This window comes from Myodes glareolus, chromosome 15, assembly GCF_982192425.1.
Source record: "Myodes glareolus chromosome 15, mMyoGla1.1, whole genome shotgun sequence".
NCBI lineage: Eukaryota > Metazoa > Chordata > Mammalia > Rodentia > Cricetidae > Myodes > Myodes glareolus.
In genome coordinates, this window is record NC_142040.1 from 75,002,358 (window position 1) to 75,024,275 (window position 21,918).

The following is a 21,918-nucleotide window of genomic DNA, read 5'->3' on the forward strand; positions in this document are numbered from 1 at the left end:
CATTGTTCAACAGTGTTGCCTTCGGCGTTTAATTAGACAAAGAGCTCTTTGAACAAACCGGGGTGGCTTTCGTTTGTCCCCTCAGAAGGAAGGGAGCATCTACAGGTCAAACAAAATATGAAGGTTGTTAAAGAACAGAGAGCATTTTTGATGATCCAGAGGAGCAGAGGCTGCCACAGGAGGCAAAGAGGGACAAAGTAAGTGAAGCTGAAAACTTGGGGTTCCCGTGAGGAATCCAGAGGCCTTCTCCAGAGTTTACAGTGAGGAGAGTCTGGGTCTCACAGCATGCTCAACCAGTACCTTTGATTTCTAGAACAATCTGAAGTGATCTACTTAGACACCTACAAGAGGAGGGCTGATAGGAAGGTATGCAAGCTTGTGCCCCAACGGCTGAATGGAAGCCCTCAGGCTCAGCACCCGTGCCTTTGCCTACTATGCTATCTTGCTGGCCTATGATGGAATTTTAGACTCTGAAGACCATTGTGTACTTGGTAGCAATTTATGAACCTCTGTGTGTGTGTGTGTGTGTGTGTGTGTGTTTGTGTGACATGACCTCTAGAATCAGAAATCAAGCACACTACCATGGAGCAGCTTAGTTTCTGACACAAATGGCTGAAGGACTTGGGGTGGTGAGAGAAAGAGTCAGGAGAACAGCAAAGCGCACACCCCAGCCTGACAGTGTGAGCGCAGCCATGTGAGGCGCTGCAGAGCCAGTATGTCAGCACGCTCTCAGTCCCCACCAAGTGCCTAACCAGAACTAGGGCAGCAAAGCAGACAGACAGCAACTTACCGATCAGCCTCAGCACAGACGCCACAATCACGTCAGGGGTGTACGCAATGTTCGAATGTCCTTTCCGGTACTTGATCCACTTGTCCATTACAGGCCACAGCTCCTTACTAGAGAACAGACAGATGCATGCCGTCACTGTGCAGACAGTCCCACAGCACCGCTCCTGTAATTCCGCTTTTCTTTCCAGCCCCAACCCCTTTCTGCTTACAGATGTAAATGGCATGGCGAGAGAACAGGGATGGGAGGGAAGAATGGGGTCAGAAATCACTTAGAGGACAAGGACAGAGCACTTGCGCAGGCCGCTCTGGTCCCTCCTCTGTTACTGAGAATGGCCCTGCATCCCTGGGTGACAGGCAACAGGCAGAGTTCTGCCATCTCCTTATGTGGGGCCGACTGTGACACGCTCCGCTATGCCTGTATACAAGGACATCCTCCCAGATGCGGCCCTTGACACAGTTCTCACTCTAAAGACAGACCTCGATGCAGTTCTCACTGTGGGACTGATGTCTGTCTTTCCTGGGATAGGGAGAGCAAAAACACACCTCTCCCACACAGACAGCTCTGTGCAGAGGTGACTCTCACAGAAACCAAGTACTTCAAAGACACAAGCCACCCACTGTGTGGTGAGCAGTTTAGTGTCATATTCTCTCTGAAAGCAGGCTTTCTTGGCCAGAATTCAAAAACAATTTTTTTTTTTAATATGGCGGGACAACTTTCTCCTCTCTCCAGTGATGGAACATGGTTAGAGGCAGAAGCCCAGACGAGCAGAGAAAGCCGTCTGGGACAGCAGACACCCTCTCCTAGTGCAGAGCAGCTAGCTCGTCATTGGCATACTTTTGTTCCTCTGGGTTTTCTGGCCTATGGGGGCATGAAGTGCACAAGTGTGCACTTCCCCAGCTTGTATTCGCTGAGGTGCCTGTGCCGATGTCATTCTGGAGAGGTGACTGAATGCAGGCCCTCATGTCTGAGTCACTGCCCTTGGGGCGACATGACAATACTGTGAATAATGAGAGCAGTGGCATACAGGGAAACAAAGCAGGGGGATTTAAGGGTGACTCGGATATTCTAGGGGCACTTCTGTTAACTGCTATGGAAATAAGTCATTTGGATGTCAAGTGCCTTGTGTAAGAAAGAAGGTTCTCCTTAGCCCAGCTCTATGTTAAACCGGCAGAGCTGCTCACCTTATGATGTTATCATGCGTCCAAATCCACCTCTGGTGGCAGCAGAGGAGGTCAATGGCGAATATGTATTCCCAAATGTTTGCACTGAGGTCCTCACCAAACTCTTCACTCGACTGAAACTCTGTTTTGGGGCATAGCTGTATGGTCAAAAGCAGCTTAGAAACCACGATTCCAACATCTATAGGAGCATTCTAGCAAACAAAAACAAACACATTAAAAAGCAACATCTTGGGATGCAAGCAACCTGAGATTGTAACAGGAATCTGATAGACCACCATCTACCCAAAGAGTGACTTTTGAACTAGACACTAGTAGACACCGTAAAAGCCCCTAGAGCTCAGGGAAGAGCTGAGCTGCGGTCCAGACAGAAGCACAGACTGCAGCCAGTACAACCAGGGAACTGAGGCCATAAAACGCAGACTAACACTTAAAACTGTATAAGCTCTGCGTCCTCCACAAACGCCGACCAGTCTGCCCGCCCACAGACCACCAGATACGGCGCCCAGCCCCCTTCGCTTCCGAGCTTCGGCTCACCCTCTGCCCTGCGAGTAACAGATCACACGGAGACACGGAGACACCACTTTAGGCAGCTCTCCTCTCCAGAGACAAAGGCACATCAGACAGTACCTAGTTTTGTTTCTATGAACATTAATATGTCTTTCTGTGGCGAAAAACTGCCCTGAAGGACCCAGGTTCGGACTGCAGGGGACTGTGCACACCAAGCACCTCCCAACACGGCTGACCTGCTCAGCATCCCACCGGCACAAAAGCAGATCAGGGGCCAAACATGGGCTCAGACCAACACAGAGGAGAGCCTGAGCTTGGAAATCTGTGACACTTCTACCAACACATCTCACGTTTCCACAAAAGCAGACATCTTCTTGGAGAAGCTGGTGACTTTTAAGAGTCTGCAGCAGTACTAACTATGCAAGACACTGGGTTCCCAGTCTAGGCTGTGGTTATAGCTAAGGTATATAAAAGGAAGGAGTGGGCTGCAGTCCGCCCGCCACCCGGCCGCCCGGCTACCTTTACCGGAAATAATTACATGGAAATTGTATTCTTTTAAAGATTGCTTGGCCTATTAGTTTCAGCCTCTTATTGGCTAATTTTTACATATTGATCTATCCCATTTCTAATAATCTGTGTAGCACCACGAGGTGGTGGCTTACCAGGAGCATTCTAATCTGTGGCTGTCTCGGAGAGGAGAGTCATGGCGTCTGCCTCACTTCCCTTCTTCCCAGCATTCTGTTCTGTCTACTCCACCCACCTATGTTCTGACCTATCAGGCCAAGCAGTTTCTTTATTAACCAATGAGAGTAACATATAGACAGATAACCCTCCTACATCATTTCCCACTTTTCTGTTTAAACAAAAAAGAATTTACTATGTTCATTTTAACATAGTAAAATTACATATAGCAAAACAGTACCAGGCTGTCCTTGAACTTAGAGAGATTCACCTGCCTCTGCCTCCTGCGTGCTGGGATTAAAGGTGTGCACCACAGAGGCTGGTCCAGGGCTGTATCTTATTGTTTGCTAAAAAGGTGGTTACAGGCTTGTGTTCCCTTCCTTTCACAGAAATAGTTTCATACAGATTAGCTCAACGAAATGCACAATGGTATGTGTATAAATTACATGTGTATATAAACCATATAAACTATAAGAATTTTCTAGTACATAGATGCTTTGCATGCTCATAAAACCCAGAAAGGAACAAAATAAAAATAAACTCCACACCAACTTCAGCATCTGTTTGCACAGTTTACTACTGTCAACTAGATTCGCATAAGGTGAAACCTATGACTAAGCAAAAGTCAATCTGAAGATTAATGAACTAGTAACTAAAGAGAAAAATACAGTAAAAGGTTAATGCAGAAAGAACTAAGTATTTAGAAAAAAATCAAGTCCCATCAACTGGAAATAGCAATGCCGACTGTCAGATTCAGAGGAACTCCTAACAGGAGGAAGCTGAGCTAGTCCCTGCAACTCCTTGGCTCTGTGGATTGTAGGCCCACGGAATCCACCAGTCATGCATTAACAAAGAAACTTCACAATTCTGGAGGTCTGGGATTTTCCTGCGATGTCATGAGCACTTCAGGAATAAACTGTATAAAATGAAGCTGGCGCTGTTTTAAGGGCGCGACTGTGAAGACTATGCCCAACAACAAGCTCGTGATGAGATGGCTCAGCAGGTGAAGGCACTGCTCCTAGCGCCAACACACCGGGAGGAGAGAGCAGACCCGTGATGTCCTCGTGTCCACACGCACACTGAGAACACAGGCATGGACCGGAAACACAAACAGAAATCAGTGAATACCATCCTTTAAAAATGCTGAAGAACCTGAACAAAAGTAAACCCAAAGCTGCAGAAAAGAAATCAAAAACCAAGTGTACCTTTTCCCAGCTGAGAAATGCTCTCAAGCAGTTCAGAACCTCCCCTCTGGCACGCTGCCTGGCAACCAGCTGCATGGCTTCACTAATGGCTGACTGGGAGAGAAACACTTCACGCCACATGTTGGCTATGAATAGCGTCAGCTTCTCAGATTCTGGAAAGTCTGTAAGAAAGAGAGGGATAAAAAAAGACTTTATGTCTCACCTAGGAAACTGGTTTAAAAACTAGACATGGATTTTACTCCACAGGTGCTTCTCACCCGGAGCTGACAGGCTTGTGTGTGGATGGTCAGGGGGGCTCAGAATTCGCTCCTCCTCCCTCCCCGTCTTTGAGTTTCGAGAGACAGGCCTCATTCTGTACTTCAGACTGGCCCCAAACTGGTGGCAAACCTCTCACCTCAATCCCCTGAGTGCTGGGATTATAAGAGTGAGTGACCATGTAGGGCTTGGCATACTGTTAGCCAGACTTTAAGTCTAACAAATGGTTAACAACGGTGTGGAGATGAATTGTCTTGTAATATTGTGTATCAAATAGGAAAATTCTGAGCCTGATGAAATGTGAAAGAAGATGCTTTACCTTCTCTCCTCTGGCGGACCCCTTCTTCCCGGCCAATCCACTTTCTCACACTACGTTTTATAGTTTTGTACAAGGTTTAACACAGAACAAAGTTTTAAAGTGGAACAACTGTTTAACGTATGTAGTTATTGCTGCAAATTCTTACATTCTCCAGGCTCTTCTCTTCTTAAATAGACTTGACAAAAGTAACATAGACCTTTAAAGAATACCTCTTTCCCAGATGGAGCACCCCAAATCCGTTTGCTATCGCTACAAATCAAGTTGGCATTATTGCTTCAGTGTGCCATGTATTTTCTCTCTGACACAGGCCACCTAACTTCTGAGATCTGTCCATGGTGCTGAAGCATGAAGCGCTTGTTCCCTTGCACGAGGCAGTATTCAGCTGTTCAACAGACAACAGTGTGCCCTTAGACTGTAACGCCACCTCCTGCAGAGTCTGCATGGTCTCTCACATAGGCTGTGGCACAAGCTTCAAGGAAGAATGCCTGCAGAGAAGGTGTGTGTGTGGGGGGTATCACCTGCTTATGTTCTAAGGAACACAGTTTGGTTTCCTCCGGAAGGGAAGAGAGTATGTTAAGTTTCCAGAGTGTAACATGAAGAGGTCTGCTTGTTTGTGTTTTTTTGTCCCCGTCTGGTACCCTACAGCAGGCAGGCCCCAGAGAAAATCAACCACACAAGAGATCTCTATAAGTTATAATGCTGATTGGCCCATTAGGTCAGGCTTCTTATTGGCTAACTCTCACATCTTGATTAACCCATTTTTCTGATCTATTTTAGCCATGTGGCTCAGAACCTTTTTCAGTGGGGCAGCTCACATCCTGCGGCTTTGGTGATCTGGGCAGGAGTGGGAGGAATCAACTTCCTCCTCCCCAAATTCTCCTGCTCTCCTTGCATCATTTTCACTTCCTGTCTGTTTTTTCCGCCTATACCTCCTGCCTGGTCAATCGGCATTTATTTAAAACATGATTGACAGAATACAGACAATTCTCCCACATCACCAGAGTCTACTGATGAGCCATTGCCATACACAGGAGTATATGATGCTAATGGAGGAGGATGGGTTAACATTCAAGGCAAAAAGGTTTCCTGGTTTAATCTGGTGCTTAGTAAATGAAAAACAGAGTGCAAACTTAATTAAGCAAATTAAGACAAACTCAGCAAAGATGGGATAAGAATAGAAGAAAGAGATAAATAACTGTAGCTTCTTGAAATTGGTTTTGGGGAAGGTTTGAAAAAGGAGTTAGAAATATGGAGAAGGAAAGAAACAATTTTATTCATCACCCAATGAGAGAAACACATATTCACAGATTACAGGACATCCTACATCCGGTCTGAGTGACCCTGTGTCTGATAAGAACAAGAAATCCACAGGACTTGGCTAGACCACACTCCTCTCCTCTCTGCTGCCTGCCTTTGTGTTTCACGTTACCATGGTCTGCAGCCCTACTATGGCCACACAACACGCATCCCACAGAGGGTTACAGAACAAATCAGTGAGCAGAGACACTGTGGGCACACTCACATGGACTTGCTGGTACAACACTACACCGCGTGAGGACTGATGGTTTGCTGCCACACAGCTGAGACTGGGGAAGTGAGGACAGCCCTGCTCCTCCACCTCCTTATCATTGCTAAGGCACACCTTTCCATGAGGCTACAAATCCACCTTACAGTTACTGTAATTTAGCCAGGGGTGCAGCAATATGGATGGACAGCATTATACAAGGATCCCCATTATTTTGCAACACAAGAATAAAGTATAGAGTGGACAGAGACAATCTACATACAAATAAAAGTACATGTGCCAATGTAAGTAAGTGTAAGTAAATTCGGTCAGGAGGACACTAGTACGGTTATAGTTGGGTATAATTAGTCACTTAAACCCTCTAACAGAGCACAACTTTTTTTTTCCTTAGACAGTATTTCTAGATCAGCCTGGTCTCAAACTCACGGAGATGAAAAATATTATTTTTAAAAAGGTGAAAATGTGACAGAAGTCCTTCAACACGAGTGCTGCAACCTGAACACACCTTCTTTCAGAAGGCTGTAGCAGAACAAGCGAGCTCTTTCCAAGTCTCCCAGCTGCCGACAGATGCCCACATATACTCTGCACAGTGCATGGATGTAGCTATGGTCCAGAGATGTCTTCTGAACCTTTAGCTCTGAGAGAATAGAGCGAAGTAAGTACTCTCCCAAATGCTAGATTGGGAAAAAGATAGAAGAATTAGGTTAGTGATGCAAGAACCAATCCTAACCAGGTATCTATCAGACACATAAAACTTACACAGCACCAGAAGGCAGGCCACGATAACTACTAACAAGCTAGAATGGCAGCCATGGGTATAGCCTGAGCCAAGCTACAGATACCACATCAAGTCTATAAATGCACCTACTTGCCTAGGATGACAAAGTTGCCACTCAAATAAATTACGGTTTATTGGCTCATGCTGAGAACCCATGTGTGAGTATGTGTGTATGTGTGTACCTCAGGCTACTTCTGTCTCTGTTTTCGCTTATTCTACTATTTTTCTCTGCAGTTTTATGTGTCAAGCCTCCACTGAATTTCTAATCTATAGATGTGGGCTAGGAACACACACGCTTTAATGCTGAGGGGTCATCTTCAGTGTCTCCTGCACCAGCCCTCCCTGCCAGACGCTCATGCTTCATACACCAGACCGAGAGAAAGGCTCCACATACCTTGTTTGTCGTGCTAAATTCATAAACAACTTCCTTCTCTTGGTCTCTCATGACAGGCTTTTTGGAGATATTGCCCACATACACATGACTACGGATGACAGGCAGCAGGTCAAAGGAGGACTCAGCAATCTTCCTCAGAGCCCGAGTGATGGCTATGCTACAGGACTCCGCCATGTCCCGTGGTCTGGCACGCAGCACTGATGCTGGACTGCAGACCAGGGCAGCAGTCTGCTCTTCCTCAGCTGGGACAATGTGGGCTGCTGAGGTTCCTGCTGGGGGGTCCTCGGGGACGCCTTCTGTGGTGGCCTGGCTGGGGTCTGCCTCTGGGGACTCACTGTCCAGGCGCAGTCTCTTAGCGCTCCTCAGTATGGACGCTGCCAGGGTCCTTTTCCCACGGGCATCCTGCTGGACGTCTTGGGACTTACCTTGGCTACCGTCACCACCAGAGCTGCCCCCCGTCAGGACAAAAGCAGTTGATGTTGAGGTGATGGCTTTGAGGCCTATGAGGGCGCTGACGCGCCCTGGCAACAGCTTTCCGTCCACAGAGGAGCCTCGGGACAGCTGCATGTTCCCTTTGAGAAGGCTGAGGGTCCGGGCCCTGGCAGACAACTCTGGGTACATCGTGTCAAGGATTTTCACAGAATTTTCCGGCGGCCCACTTGCAGCAGCCTGGCCAGGCGCACAGGACGGGAGCCGGCCGGGCACAGGAAGGGCATGTTTCGGTGTGGCAGCACAGAACTGCAGAGGAGAGGACACTATCCTCCTGCTGGCTGCCGCGGTAGACGGGGGTGGAGAGGGATCCAGGGGGGAGGCCTGCTGGAGTTCCTCAGGCCACGGGGACAACACGGGAGGCCCTGAAATCTCACACAAGGGGGAAATGCGGCCAGCAGGTGAGGCCAGTGAGGATGGACTAGAACTCGATACCAGAGGGGACAGTGGCCGTGATGTCCTTGGAGGTGTGGCTATCAGTGGGGGGAGCAGGGGAGGCAGTGGAGGACCCACTTCTTGCCGGATCCTGCTCAGAGCATCAGGGGAACCATGGGTAGGAGTGGACACATCTGCACCTGCCATGGTGGACTGAGCTTGGCCTCTTGTTGTTTTTGTGTTTGTTCTTTCTCCTGATTCTGGCTGAGGGCCTTCACTCAGATGCATTTCTGCTCTGTTGTTGAGTCCTGGAGTCTTTGCCAGTTTGCTTGATTGATCTTTGTTGGAAATCTTTGACCGAGTCTTGCTCTTCCCAAGTGGTTCTAACTTCCAGTTATAGTATGTGTGATCAGATGCCATCTTTTCGGTCTCTAGGGTTTGGTCATATATCTGAGAACGAATCCAGATGCTGGGCTTCACGGGCCTGTTCCGAAGACGACTCTTATCAAAGTTGGCGCTCTGTCCACCACTGGAAACATCCTCCTGGGCACCGGAGAGACCGTCAGCACATGGAGGCTCTTGAGGTAGAGGGCCAGCAGGACTGGCTTCAGGGGACTTCTCCACAGAACCATGGTCTAGGTCTCCCAGACCCTGAGAAGCAAAAGCTTCCAGAGTGTCACAAAGGACTACCTGCTCCATACCAGGGGAGATGGCAACACCACTGATGATAGTCCAGTTGTCCCCCTTTTCAATCACGAGGTCTTGATTCTTATTTATAAGTACACTTATGACTTCTGAGGTCACCGCAGAGATCTGATAGCGAAATGCCGTCTCTGTCACACAGTCAGGGCTCTGCTCTGTCCTTGGTAGAGCTGGAGAGTCAGAGCTCAGGGTCAAAAGCTCCCGAGGTTCTGCCAGGCCCTCCTCCCCACCGCTGGGGCAGTCCTTGTAGCTGGCCTCATTCTCAGATCTGCTCGGGATGTGCTCAGGGTCAGGCCTGCCACTCAGTGGGGAGCTGCCACCCGCATCCATAGCTGCTGGTCCGGGGAGCTCTGCAGGGTGGGACAGGGAGCTGGGCGCTTCCTCGGGCGGGGTGTTCTCTATCAGCTCTTCAGCTGTCTGGCTGTTATGCGCACTTGAGGGCAACGCATGCTCAGCATCCTTCCCTCCGCCCCCAGACTCGGGGAGAATGTCAGACGGCACTTGTGGAGGACACTGGGCATGCTGGCTTGGATTCTCGACACAGCAGGCTTCTCCCTCTGACTCTACCCACACTTCTGAGGCTCTGAGTATTTCTTCTTCATGGATCCTCTCCTCATGGCTCTTTCTGAAGATTTCGTTTTGCTTGAACTCTTTATTCATTTCTTCATCTGGGGTTCCTTTGCTAGAACATTCTGAAGTAGAGGCCCTTGAACTATAATCCTTTAACTGACAACTTTCAAGAAACATAACCACCTCTGATGTAGAAAGCTTGTCTATGTAAAGAAAGGTGCTTAAGTTACATTCCTGCAGAGCTGAGGTCAGATCACCTACATCTGGGGCATGAGGGTCTCCCTGTTGTCTGGGCCCCGTCACAGCGTCAGCCTCGTGCTCTCCCTCGCTGCAGCTGAAGGACTCGTCCTCTGCCTCCGTGGACTCTCTCTGCTCTCGGATGCCTGTGTAGCAGTAGGAAGTCCCAGGAAGACTACTTTGGGAGGTGCTCTGCGTCTTCTCATCTGCGCTGCCAAGAACTGAAGGACAGACAGGGTCAGTGGGGACACGGGCTCTGAGAAGCGCCCTGCTTGGCACTATGGGAGGCGTAGGAGGTGTACTGACATTTTGCGGAGTACTACGAGAATCTCTTGCAATTGCAGGGGCTTCAGTGCTTGGCTGGTGATGAGCTCCACAGGGCATCTGTTTAGCGGGACAGTTTCTGGATGTTACCTCAGCTGGAAGTGGCTTCCCAGCCTCCAGCCTATTGGCACCTGACGGGGTGGTATGGGGAGAGCTCTTGGGCTTTTGCAGTAGGTCACTCCCGATGCTCTGGCTCTGGATGAGGTTGTCTGCAGAGGAAAAAGGTAACTTATCTGTAGAACCAAAGTTCTCTGATGACACCGAGCTACTTGGAGAATCACAACTTGACTTTCGCCAAGACACAGAAACCTCTGGAGCTGGGCTTTCCTCATCGGCTATCCTGTCAGTGCCCTGTGCTGTGGGGTCCCCGTCTCCAGCACACTCCGATACCAATGACGTAGGATCTGAGTCCTCACTACTGTCTACAGAGGGACTTGGTGTGCTCCCCGGTGGCTGCCAGTGCTCCAGGCTGCCACTCCGCAACCTTTCGGGTCTTGCCTGCTTTGTTATGACTGACACTTGGTTTGGCAGCAGAGTGCCCCGAGGGACAGCACCGTCTTCAGGGGGTCCCAGCGCTGCTGTCAGCTTGCTGTTCTGTGAGGCTGGCTCCGCCGTCTCTAGCTGAAGCCTGGTCTTCTGCGGATGTTCTGTGTCCGCCCTGGGACTGCCTTCCCCACCTCTCCTCAGGATGGCACTACGGTGCCATGAGGTGCTGTCGGCAGAACCAGGGCTCCTCCTGGTGAAGCCAGCCTGAGGGCGTGCTAAGGAAGTCCAGTCCGACTTAGGCAGGGTGAGCGCAAAGCCTGGGCCTCGGTCTCCACACTGCCCAGTTCTCGCTGGCTTCTGAAATACTGACTGGGGAAGTGGGTGTGCATTCACTGTGCTTTTAAACAGGTTTCCGGGTTCCGGGCCCCTTTTCTTCCAGCTACTAAACGTAGATGCTCCTAGTTTTGATTGGGAACTCAAAGCAGACAGGTGGTTCTCTGGGTCATTTGATTTTGGAAAATGTGCTGCTGGCTCAGACCACAGAAGAAACGTGTTTACAGGTCTAGCTGGTGACTTTTGCTCTACACGAGGCAGGTCTGTGCAGGTTACCTCTGCTGGAGTCCCTGCACTGACATAGCCTAGCTGTGAAGCCTTGTGGTTACCGCAGACAGACCCTGGCACAGAGGTAGACAAGGAGGAGGAAGCAAGACTGTCCGAACGGTCACGCACTGCTGTGGCTGCACAAACGCCTGGCTCCAGAGTAGACTCCTGTACATCTTTCTCCTTTCTCTGAAAATGGCCAAAGTCCATCGCACGGTGTGACCTGGAAGCAAAGTCACCAGGGAGTGTCCATTTAGTAAATTCTGACTGCGGTGAGCATGCTTTTGATGGCAGCGTTTTTCTTTCAGATCCTATGAGTTCACTGAATGTCCTCTTGCCCGGGGGAGAATAGCAAACCTCTGACTCTCCAGCTCTGGCATCCTTCTTTCGTGCTGGGCTTCTGGATGCCCTCTCCAACCATGGTCTCCTGTTATGCGTAAGCAGTCCTTTCCCGACTCGCACAGATTTACCCACGTCCTGGGCCTCTGCCTGTCCTTCTGCCTCTTCTACGATGTCTCCCCTATGCCTTCCAAACGCAGGCGATGCTATCCAGTGCCTTCCCCACGCTAGAGAAGATGTGGAGGGCTCTCCTAGCGCTCCTCTTCTGCTATCACATCCAACAGGGGCCACTCTGTTTGCAGCTTGGGCAGCTTCCAGTGGCCTGAGCTTTTCCAGGCATGCGTCACTCCGTTTCAGTTTTTCAAGCAAGTCAAGGTAACTCCGAGACTCCGCTGTGTAATCCTCTGAAGCTGCCTCCGCAGAGTTTCTAAGTGGGGCGGAGTCAGTGTCGCTGGAATCTGTGAACTCTCCTAAGAAGGATTCCTTCAAGTGACAGAAAACACACAGTCATATGGATGCTCAGCAGAGCTGATCATCAGAACAACTAAACACGAGTGGGTGTGTGAAGAAACTCTAAAGCCAGACTTGTGAAGGCTGGGCCAGGCTCTGCTGTGCGCTTGCTCTCCCTGGTCCTTGAGGAAGCTGGGTCCTGCTCTCAGTCCTTTCCCATGACCAACGCCCTCCTGAGTCCCAGGCTCCTAACCAAGCCAGGTGGGGTTTGTACTCCTAGCTCTGTGCTCTGTTAAAGGGGAGGCTCTCTACTGAGGCTCACTGGCCTCCAGCTCCAGCACCCTTTGCTTCCTCTCTGCACTCAGGCTCAGGACAGCTGCTGAGCCATCTCCTCTCTTTAGCTGTCTCCCTCTCCACCATGTTCTCCAGTCAGCAGAGTCACCTCTACTCCAAAAAGCTTCCTCCATCCCAACTAGGAGCTCTCTTACGTCATCAAACTCTGCACTTCCCATGCAGAAGGGAAGGGTGAACTCCAGTGCCGGAACATAACTACCCTAGTGTAGAATCCCATCGCCAACGCTGGGATCTGCATGGCCTCTCCCCGGCTGCCCCCACATTAGCTCCACCTGCCTTTCTTCCCGGCCTCTACTTTCACTTATTGGCTGGTAGCAAATCCAGGGCTCTGACTGGATCCCTACCTTTTCTATATGCTTACTGAATGTCTCCAAAGGCACATGGCTCTGCTGCACACCGCCACAGGCGCTAAGTATCTGTCCTGCCCATCTCTGTTGCGGCACCATGTGCTTAATCTCAGATGCGAGAGTGCATGGGTGAGAATCAGCAGGTAAAGCAATGGGCACTTGTAGAATTCCCCACCTCGAGACATACTTCAGACCAGCTGTTTTGTGACTGCTGCCACTGCACCTCCCCTGGAGACTGCAGGGAAACACTATCAAGTACCACACTCCTCAAGCCTTTAAGAAACAACCTCTATACAGAGAGTAAGAACTAGTCCTGACCCACATTCCTCCTGCTTCTGAACTGTCAATCCACTTCTGTTCAGACTGTAACTAAACAGAAACCCTGTCACAGTCCTCGTCTTTAGAGTCAAGGGTCTCCTGTCCCCCTAAAAGCGCATGAGTTTCTTAGGAAGACTTGCACGACCCTTCCAGACACAGCCTAGCTCAAGTTTTCCAAAGCCACATTTGTCCTGGGTCACACACCACTGTGTAGCAGCCTCCCTGCCAGCCTCTCCTCTGCAGAGCTCTGTCCTCTGAGGAAGAAGGTGCCCTGCAGCCCTGAAGAAATCTGTTCACCAGAGGAGTTGTGTGCTCCACGCCTAGTCCTGATTCATAGGACAGCCCAACACTGCGTCTTCCATTACCTTTGAACCCACAGTTCTGGGCTAGGTGTCTAGAATACAAGTGCATGCCAAGATTCCTTGGAGGAGCAAACAGTATGTAAACGCTTCAAGACAGACCCAAAGGCGACCTCTCCTGGGCAAAGGGTGTGGAGTGCAGACACGAAGACTTTTCTGTTTCTGGACACAGCCCATGTCTGCATGAATATGCTTCTCTCTCCACGTCTATTATGTCCTAGGCACTAGCAATAAAAATAAATACTTAATAAAATAAAATGTAACCTTAACACATAGTGAAGAAAATCCCACCACAGATGCTGATGCAGAGGCCCTGGCACAGCTACAAAACTGAACAGTTTTGCCTAAGTACACTAATATCTTTTGAAATATCTTGGACATAAGACAAACATCCACATGAAATTAAAATTCAGCAACTCACAGGAGCCAGGGAGGAAGACAGAGAGCCCAGGTGTGGTGACGTCACTGGAGGCGGCGAGGGCACTGGGGACAGAAGAGGGGGGGGGAGCTTGAGGAAGTCAATCGCAGCTTGAAGATCATCATCAAAGAAATGTCCACGGCCATAGACACTGGTCCTGCTGCCGTCACCCGGCCTCTGCACTGAGACTTTGGGAGGACTTTCTTCATGAAAAGCATGACCAGTGCTAGGGCTTGTTCCACTGGGCTGCTCTTCTTCTGCACTTTCAGAGGAAGTGAAGTCACCCTCCACCTCCATAGACAGCTTGGTGAAGAAAGAATGCATATCGGAGGTCCTGGCAGGACTGCCTTGGCTTGGGAGCAATTCATCTTCCCCAGAAGCTCTGGATGCACTGTTTTCTCTGGCATGTTTTTCTGAGCAGGAGAGAAGCAAGCATCACGTATTCAATGCAAGGAAACTTTACAAATTACATCCTGATAACAAGTCTAACTGCTAGTAGAAGTAAGCCGAAACGAGCAGACAGCTTTAACAATGTCACCAGTCAACTTCTAACGTTTTATCTTGTAGACTGGGACAGGGATACACATGGAGAGTGATCCACTGAGGCACCACAATTCAGCTGGAAACATGGCCTCATCACACACTGGAAGATGCTTTCCTTTCTACAATGGTCTCACAAACCTGTATACAACGCCTATGGGTAGGTTTGACACTGGTTGGCTTCAGATCGCTTTTTTAGAGAGGAACATGGGACTGCGACACACTGGGAAGTTGCAGCAAAGAGAGGAGCACGGGGCTGCAGTGCACTGGGAAGCAGTGGAGAGAGAAGCATGGGAATGCAGTGTGCTGGGAAGCAGTGGAGAGAGGAGCATGGGGCTGCACTGCACTAGGAAGCAGTGGAGAGAGAAGCATGGGAATGCAGTACACTGGGAAGCAGTGGAGAGAGAAGCATGGGGATGCAGCGCACTGGGAAGCAGTGGAGAGAGGAGCATGGGGAATGCAGTGCACTGGGAAGCAGTGGAGAGAGGAGCATGGGGATGCAGTGCATTGGGAAGCAGTGGAGAGAGGAGCATGGGGCTGAAGTGCACTGGGAAGCAGTGGAGAGAGGAGCATAGGGAATGCAGTGCACTGGGAAGCAGTGGAGAGAGGAGCATGGGGCGGAAGTGCACTGGGAAGCAGTGGAGAGAGGAGCATGGGGATGCAGTGCACTGGGAAGCAGTGGAGAGAGGAGCATGGGGCGGAAGTGCACTGGGAAGCAGTGGAGAGAGAAGCATGGGGCTGCAGTGCACTGGGAAGCAGTGGAAAGAGGAGCATGGGGATGCAGTGCGCTGGGAAGCAGTGGAGAGAGGAGCATGGGGATGCAGTGTGCTGGGAAGCAGTGGAGAGAGAAGCATGTGGCTGTAGCGCACTGGGAAGCAGTTGAGCTACACTGATGTGAAACAGATCAGAGAGTCATTAGTCGAGGGGGCAGTCTTTCTTACGCAAGAATTCTTCCAGAAACTAAATGCAGAAGGAATGGGATTAAAAAAATCTTCAGTGGGCAAATTGGAAGCAAAGGTGCTCTACCATGAATGCAATCCTCAGTGGGTAACAGTGTAACATATATTCTGTTACCAGTCCCCAGCACAGAGTCCAGAGCAGAAAAGGAAAGTGGATTCTGGGACTGGATCCTGGACAGGTCGGAAATATGCAATTTCTGTGAGCTCCACAGTTAACAGGACTGGGAAAGAGTTCTCAGGGAAGTTTCCCACTGTTTAACCGTTCCTTTGTGAAAATAAAAGTAACATAATTACTTTGTAGTACAGGAAGACTCCTTGGTCTTCCACCCACAAGGCCTGACCTCCCATTGCTCTTCTGAGCTGCTACCAAAAGTTGACTGAATGTGCCGGGATCAGTCATACTGCGTCACAGTGTCGAGTACCACCGTCTGCTGTCCACTGAAGGCTGCCGTGCAGCCTGGGGCAAACACTGTCACTCTCACGCGTGAGGAGCCTCTGTGTATCTCTCACCTGGGATTCGCCTGCCACTCTCACTGGACAGCCTGTGAGCAGCGTTCACGCAGAGCCACAGCTCTTTCAAGAGAACTTTCACCTTCCCTGAGAATAGCAAAGGGCAAGATGAGTCACAGTTCGTGGCATCGAGACTCCACATCCACATAGCAGGCAGTACCCAGCCTTCCCACTACAACCACTGTCAACAGAAGTCAGACAACGATTTGCTAAAACTGAAGACTTGATATAGGTTTGTTTGCTTTTTCTTTGAGGACAGTGGTTCCCAATCTTCCTAGTGCCACAACACTTTAGTACATACAGTTCCTTGGGCTGTGGTGACCCCCAACCACAAATTATTTTCACTGTTACTTCATAATCTTGCTACGGCTAGGAACAGTCATGTAGTAAATACCTGTGTTTCCTGATGGAGTTGGGATCACAGGTTGGGAAGCACTACTCTAGGGGAAGGACTTTGTTAAAGGCTGAGGGCTTTTCTCTGCTCCCGTGTGCCCTTGTTCCAGAGCGCCAGGAGACGGGAACAACAGCAGCAGAGAACTCCTGACTTACAGGAGTAGCCGCAGAATTAAACAAACACACAAAGGAGAAAGGGGAAACATAAGGAAACACTGTACACTTGGTGTCACCGCTCAGTTTCTACTTTGACAAAAGCCAAGTCTTTGCAAGAATAAAATACCTTCATCTGTTACTGTAGCATTTTATCTTCAAAGAAATCTTCCAAGACTGAACAAAACCTCAAATTCCTATATCCATTTTTTCTTTGTACTTATAGAGAAAGTTTACTTGGGCTCACAGTCAATGATGGCAGCAGGAGGCTGAGGGCTCACATCCTGAACCACAAGCAGCAAGCACAGAGAGTGAACTGAGAGCGGCTCGAGTGTGTAAGCTCTCCAAGTCCACCCCAGTGACATGCCACCTCCAGCAAGACCACACCTCCTAAATCTCCCGAACACTACCACTGAGAACCAAATGTTTAAATGCTGGAGACTATGTGGTGTTTCTCCCTCAAAACACGATACTATGTCTACAGTCAAAGAACAAAGTGTTAATGTTGGCTTCCTCCTTTCCCTTTACATTCAGTCCAAGTCCCAGGGCCAGACACAGCACCACTCACACTGAGGGTGGGTCTTACTTCCTCAGGTAAACCTTGCTAGAAATTCCCTCAGAAGCACACCCAGAGGTATGTGTCCTGGGTGATTCCAAATCTAGTCAGGTTGACAATGAAGGATAACAAGCCTATCACAAGTTCACAAATAAAGAGTGGACAAGATTACTTTTTAGTATGAAATGGTTTTGATTGTTGTATTCTGATCCAAGGCAAATTTTGCTTTGGTGTCACAAAGCACTATACATACTGACCCTGAGTTTGAATTCAGCTCAGTCTACATAGTGAGGTCATATTGAGAGTGAGAGAGAGAGAATAAAAAGACTCATGCGATGGTGAATAAGGACATCTGCTGTCAAATCTGATGTCTTGAGTTCTGTTCCTGGTACTAAACAAGGTAGAGTGGAGAAATGATTCCCACGTGTCATCCTCTGACCATGTACTCTGAGGTACGTGCTTGCCCCTTCTATAACAGCAAATGAATGTATTTTGAATTCTTAAATAAAAAGTATCTTAAATCCCAGCACTTAGGAGGCAGAGGTAGGCGGATCACAGTGAGTTCAAGGCCAGCCTGGTCAACAGAGTGAGTTTCAGGACAACTAGGGCTGTTACACAGAGAAACCCTGTCCTGAGAAACAAAACAAATGAATGAATGAAAGAAAGAACAAAAGAAAGACAGATTTTGTGTGTGTGTGTGTGTGTGTGTGTGTGTGTGTGTGTGTGTGTGAAAACTAATGCTGATAACCTCAGCACTCATGAAACTGTCAAGGCCAAATGGGACTACACAGTGAGGTCTAGATCATCCTAAACTACAGAATCAGACCCTATGTCAAAACAAACAAAAATAGCAACAAAAAGCATTCTATTTGGTGTGTATATGCATGTGTATGAATGGGGTGCACATGTGTGTACATGGGCGTGGAGGTGTGTGGATGTGTGTACACAAACATGGAGAATAGAGGTATGTGCATTTGTATGAATGGGGTGCACATGTGTGTACATGAGCATGAAGGTATGTGTATGAATGGAGTGTGCATGTGCGTGGAGGCATGTGCATTTGTATGAATGGGGTGCACATGTGTGTACATGAGTATGGAGGTATGTGCATGTGTATGAATGGGGTGTGCATGTGTGTACACTGGCATGGAGGTATGTACATGTGTATGAGTCGGGTATACATGTGTGTACACGGGCATGGAGGTATGTGCATGTACATAAATGGGGTGTGCATGTTTGTGCACGGGCATGGAAGTATGTGCATGTGTATGGATGGGGTATTCATATGTGTACATAAGCATGGAGATATGTGCATGTGGTTGAATGGGGTATAAATGGGCGTGGAGGTGTGTGCATATGTACGAATGGGGTGTACGTGTTTGTGTGCACAGGCGTGAAGGTAAGAAGACAACCCTTGCTGTCACTCCCCAGGAACTGCCCACCCCGTTTTCTGAGACTGTCTTTCACTGGTCTGGGACTTGTCAATTAGAGTAGGACAACTGCCAGTGAGCCCCAGATCCGTCTGTCTGCCTCTCCAGTGCTGAGGTTACAGCATGGACCACCATGTAATGGTCCAGCCTGTAACCATGTACAGCATGTATAGCATGTAATCAGGCTTTGGTTCTGAAAAACAGACTTGTCCTCAGACTTATGATCCCAGCACTTAACCAACTAAGCTACCTCCCTAGCCCCATTTTAAGCACTTTGCCGATAATGACCTGCTATGCTGCAAGTAGCATGGCCTCCCCAGCTTCAAGTAAGATAGAAAGGGAGTTTGGAGCCTTTCGTTAACAATTTTTAAGTTATTCAGCTGCATGTCCCAGTAGAGATATTAGACTTTACTAGCGAAACTCAAGTTCTAATGGTAACTTCTCCTAGGTGGGTTATTCATTCACCAACCAGAATAGCAGACCCGGGTTCACCTGCAGCAGCCTGGAAATGGAGAGTTTTTCATGACGTCATCTATACTGCTTTTCCTTCTCTGGCACTAGGCTCAGACAGTGTTCCAGAGCCGAACTCCATCCCTAGTCCCTCAGAGACACACTTTAGTGAGAGAAATTTCTAATTCCTAGATACAAAGCAATTGTAACTGTAACCTGCTCCAAAAACTTAAGCCCCACAGAGGCCTGTTAAAATGTACCCGGGCAGGGGCTGGAGACATGGTTCAAAGGCTAAGAGCACTGGCTGCTCTTCTAGAGGTCCCGAGTTCAATTTCCATCAACCACATAGCAGTGCACAACCATCCATAATGAGATCTGGTGCCCTCTTCTGGCATGTAAGACTATACATGCAGACAGAGTACTGTAAACATAATAAATAAAATCTTAACAAAAATAAAACAAATCCAGGCCAATAAGCTATAGCTAATTGTGTTTGTCTCACACTTGCCTTTGTCAACAGTTTTATCAGAACACAGCAACACCAGCTCTCACGTGTACTGTGCATAGCTGCTCGAGTAGTCACAACGGAACTGTCAACTGCAAACCCCAATACGGCCCAGGATTGCTCACATGCGGCTCACACACATTTTGTTCCCAACTGGAATAAGGGATGATGCAGTCGGCTGTTTGGGTTTTCACCCTGCGGTCCTGCTGGCACACAGACTAACTGCAAAGAAGCTGGATGGTTCCATGCCAAAGAGACAACAAGTGTGCCCAGAGTCAGCAAGTGCTTGTAAGTTAGGAAAGTCTGAGAACACATCGCTGAAAACAACAGTTTCATTCCCCCATCAAGCTAAACCACATGTGGCTAAGGTGCAAACAAAGGAATCTTGTGCACAAAATAACACCTATGTCCATTTTTAAATAGATCAGAAAGAGAAGGAAAGCAGCCAAGGGCCAAACGATCCACAGACCATCCATACACTAAGTCCTACCCCTCCCCTGCAGTTCAGGCCTGCTGTGCCTGCTGATGCATGCATGCATGGTGCATCTGTCCCGCTTGTGCTCTGTAGCCAGCAGTGCTTGACTTCTCAATATGGCCTCCTCCTTGTCTTGTCCCCAGAAAACACACTTAATGTGGGATTCCCCTCTGCATGGTGTGAATATGTTTTATTGCCATTGGTTAAAAAAGAAGCTTCTTTGGTCTATGGCAGGGCAGAATATAGCTAGGCCAGAAAACTAAACTGAATGCAGGGAGAAAGAAGGCAGAGTTATGCAGATATCATGTAGTGCCAAAGGAGAAAGATGCCAGAACCTTACTGGTAAGGCAAAGCCTCGTGGTGATACACAGATTAGTAGAAATGGTACAAATAAGATCTAAAAGCTAGCTAGAAATATGCCCGAGCCATTGGTCCAACAGTGTTGTAATTAATACAGTTTCTGTGTCATTATCTGAGCCTGGGTGGCCAGGAAATGAAGGAGCAGTCTTCGTTCACACACACAGCAGAGCTGTGACCACAGTTCTCCTGCGTCAGGCAGTGCTGGCACCCAGCACGCTTAATGACTTAATCTGATGGATTGTAATCTGTCAGAAATCTCCTGTTGCTTGCTGAGAAGTGTGAGGCTTACATAAAGACTTTTCCTTTCCCAGACAATGTCTTCTTTGACGCTTTCATTCATACACTTTAAGAAAATAGTTGTCTTTACGCACGTGGATAAGTAAATGTGGATATATGCAGTCTAACAGCATTCAAATAACAAGATTTGTTCCCACCAAGTATCTACAAAGCCTGAGTTTTGCTATGTTAAGAGGCATATATGCCCACCAACCATAATAAGCAATGCATAAAACCAATCACACGGTTGGGATACTCACTTTTATCTATGCTTCCGTGAGAGTCACTTGAGATCTGTGTTCCAATGTGTCTCAACTCTAAAAACACATAAGGAAAAGGGCTTCAGATAAGCACTGCACGCTGAACTGGCTTCAGATAAACACTGCACACTGAACTGGCTTCAGATAAACACTGCACGCTGAACTGGCTTCAGATAAACACTGCACAGTGAACTAGCTTCAGATAAGCACTGCACGCTGAACTGGCTTCAGATAAACACTGCACACTGAACTGGCTTCAGATAAACACTGCACACTGAACTGGCTTCAGATAAACACTGCACACTGAACTGGCTTCAGATAAACACTGCACACTGAACTGGCTTCAGATAAACACTGCACACTGAACTGGCTTCAGATAAACACTGCACGCTGAACTGGCTTCAGATAGACACTGCACGCTGAACTGGCTTCAGATAAACACTGCACGCTGAACTGGCTTCAGATAAACACTGCACAGTGAACTAGCTTCAGATAAACACTGCACGCTGAACTGGCTTCAGATAAACACTGCACGCTGAACTGGCTTCAGATAAACACTGCACACTGAACTGGCTTCAGATAAACACTGCACGCTGAACTGGCTTCAGATAAACACTGCACGCTGAACTGGCTTCAGATAAACACTGCACGCTGAACTGGCTTCAGATAAACACTGCACGCTGAACTGGCTTCAGATAAACACTGCACGCTGAACTGGCTCTCTCTCCACACAAGCGCTCACTGAATACTCACCCCTCTCAGTCTGCTGTTTGGAAAATTCTTCAAACCTTTCCTGTGTTGGGGAAAGAAACACCAAGAGTATTTATGCTCTACAGAAGCAAACATTATGTAGCAAAGGTCAGATGGGTGCAAGGTAGCCTGTGGCTACAACCTGAATGCCACAGAAGCCCAAGTCGGGGATGCAGAGAATATATATTTTACCCAGTAGCTGTGTCCACAGAGGCCCTGAATCAGGGATGTAAGGTGTGCATCATTGTACCCAGTTCCCGTGTCCATGAGTCAGGGATGTAAGGTGTGCATCACTGTA

General features: G+C 48.6%; 1 protein-coding gene across 2 annotated transcripts in view; it reads right to left on the bottom strand.

Moving 5' to 3' along the window:
• Ice1 (interactor of little elongation complex ELL subunit 1) overlaps positions 1 to 21,918 on the bottom strand; it is a 50,032-nt gene that overhangs the window by 6,433 nt on the left and 21,681 nt on the right. The window contains exons 9-17 of one of the 2 annotated variants that reach the window (XM_087897022.1): positions 21,624 to 21,663; positions 20,871 to 20,927; positions 16,013 to 16,099; positions 14,007 to 14,416; positions 7,636 to 12,240; positions 6,969 to 7,137; positions 4,365 to 4,525; positions 1,972 to 2,162; positions 791 to 897 (exon numbers count right to left, since the gene is read on the bottom strand). In XM_087897022.1, coding sequence (XP_087753148.1) covers positions 791 to 897; positions 1,972 to 2,162; positions 4,365 to 4,525; positions 6,969 to 7,137; positions 7,636 to 12,240; positions 14,007 to 14,416; positions 16,013 to 16,099; positions 20,871 to 20,927; positions 21,624 to 21,663 — 5,827 coding nt within the window. Of the gene's footprint in view, positions 1 to 790; positions 898 to 1,971; positions 2,163 to 3,718; positions 4,239 to 4,364; positions 4,526 to 6,968; positions 7,138 to 7,635; positions 12,241 to 14,006; positions 14,417 to 16,012; positions 16,100 to 20,870; positions 20,928 to 21,623; positions 21,664 to 21,918 lie in introns of those variants that run through there. The other variant, XM_087897023.1, reaches the window with a different exon arrangement.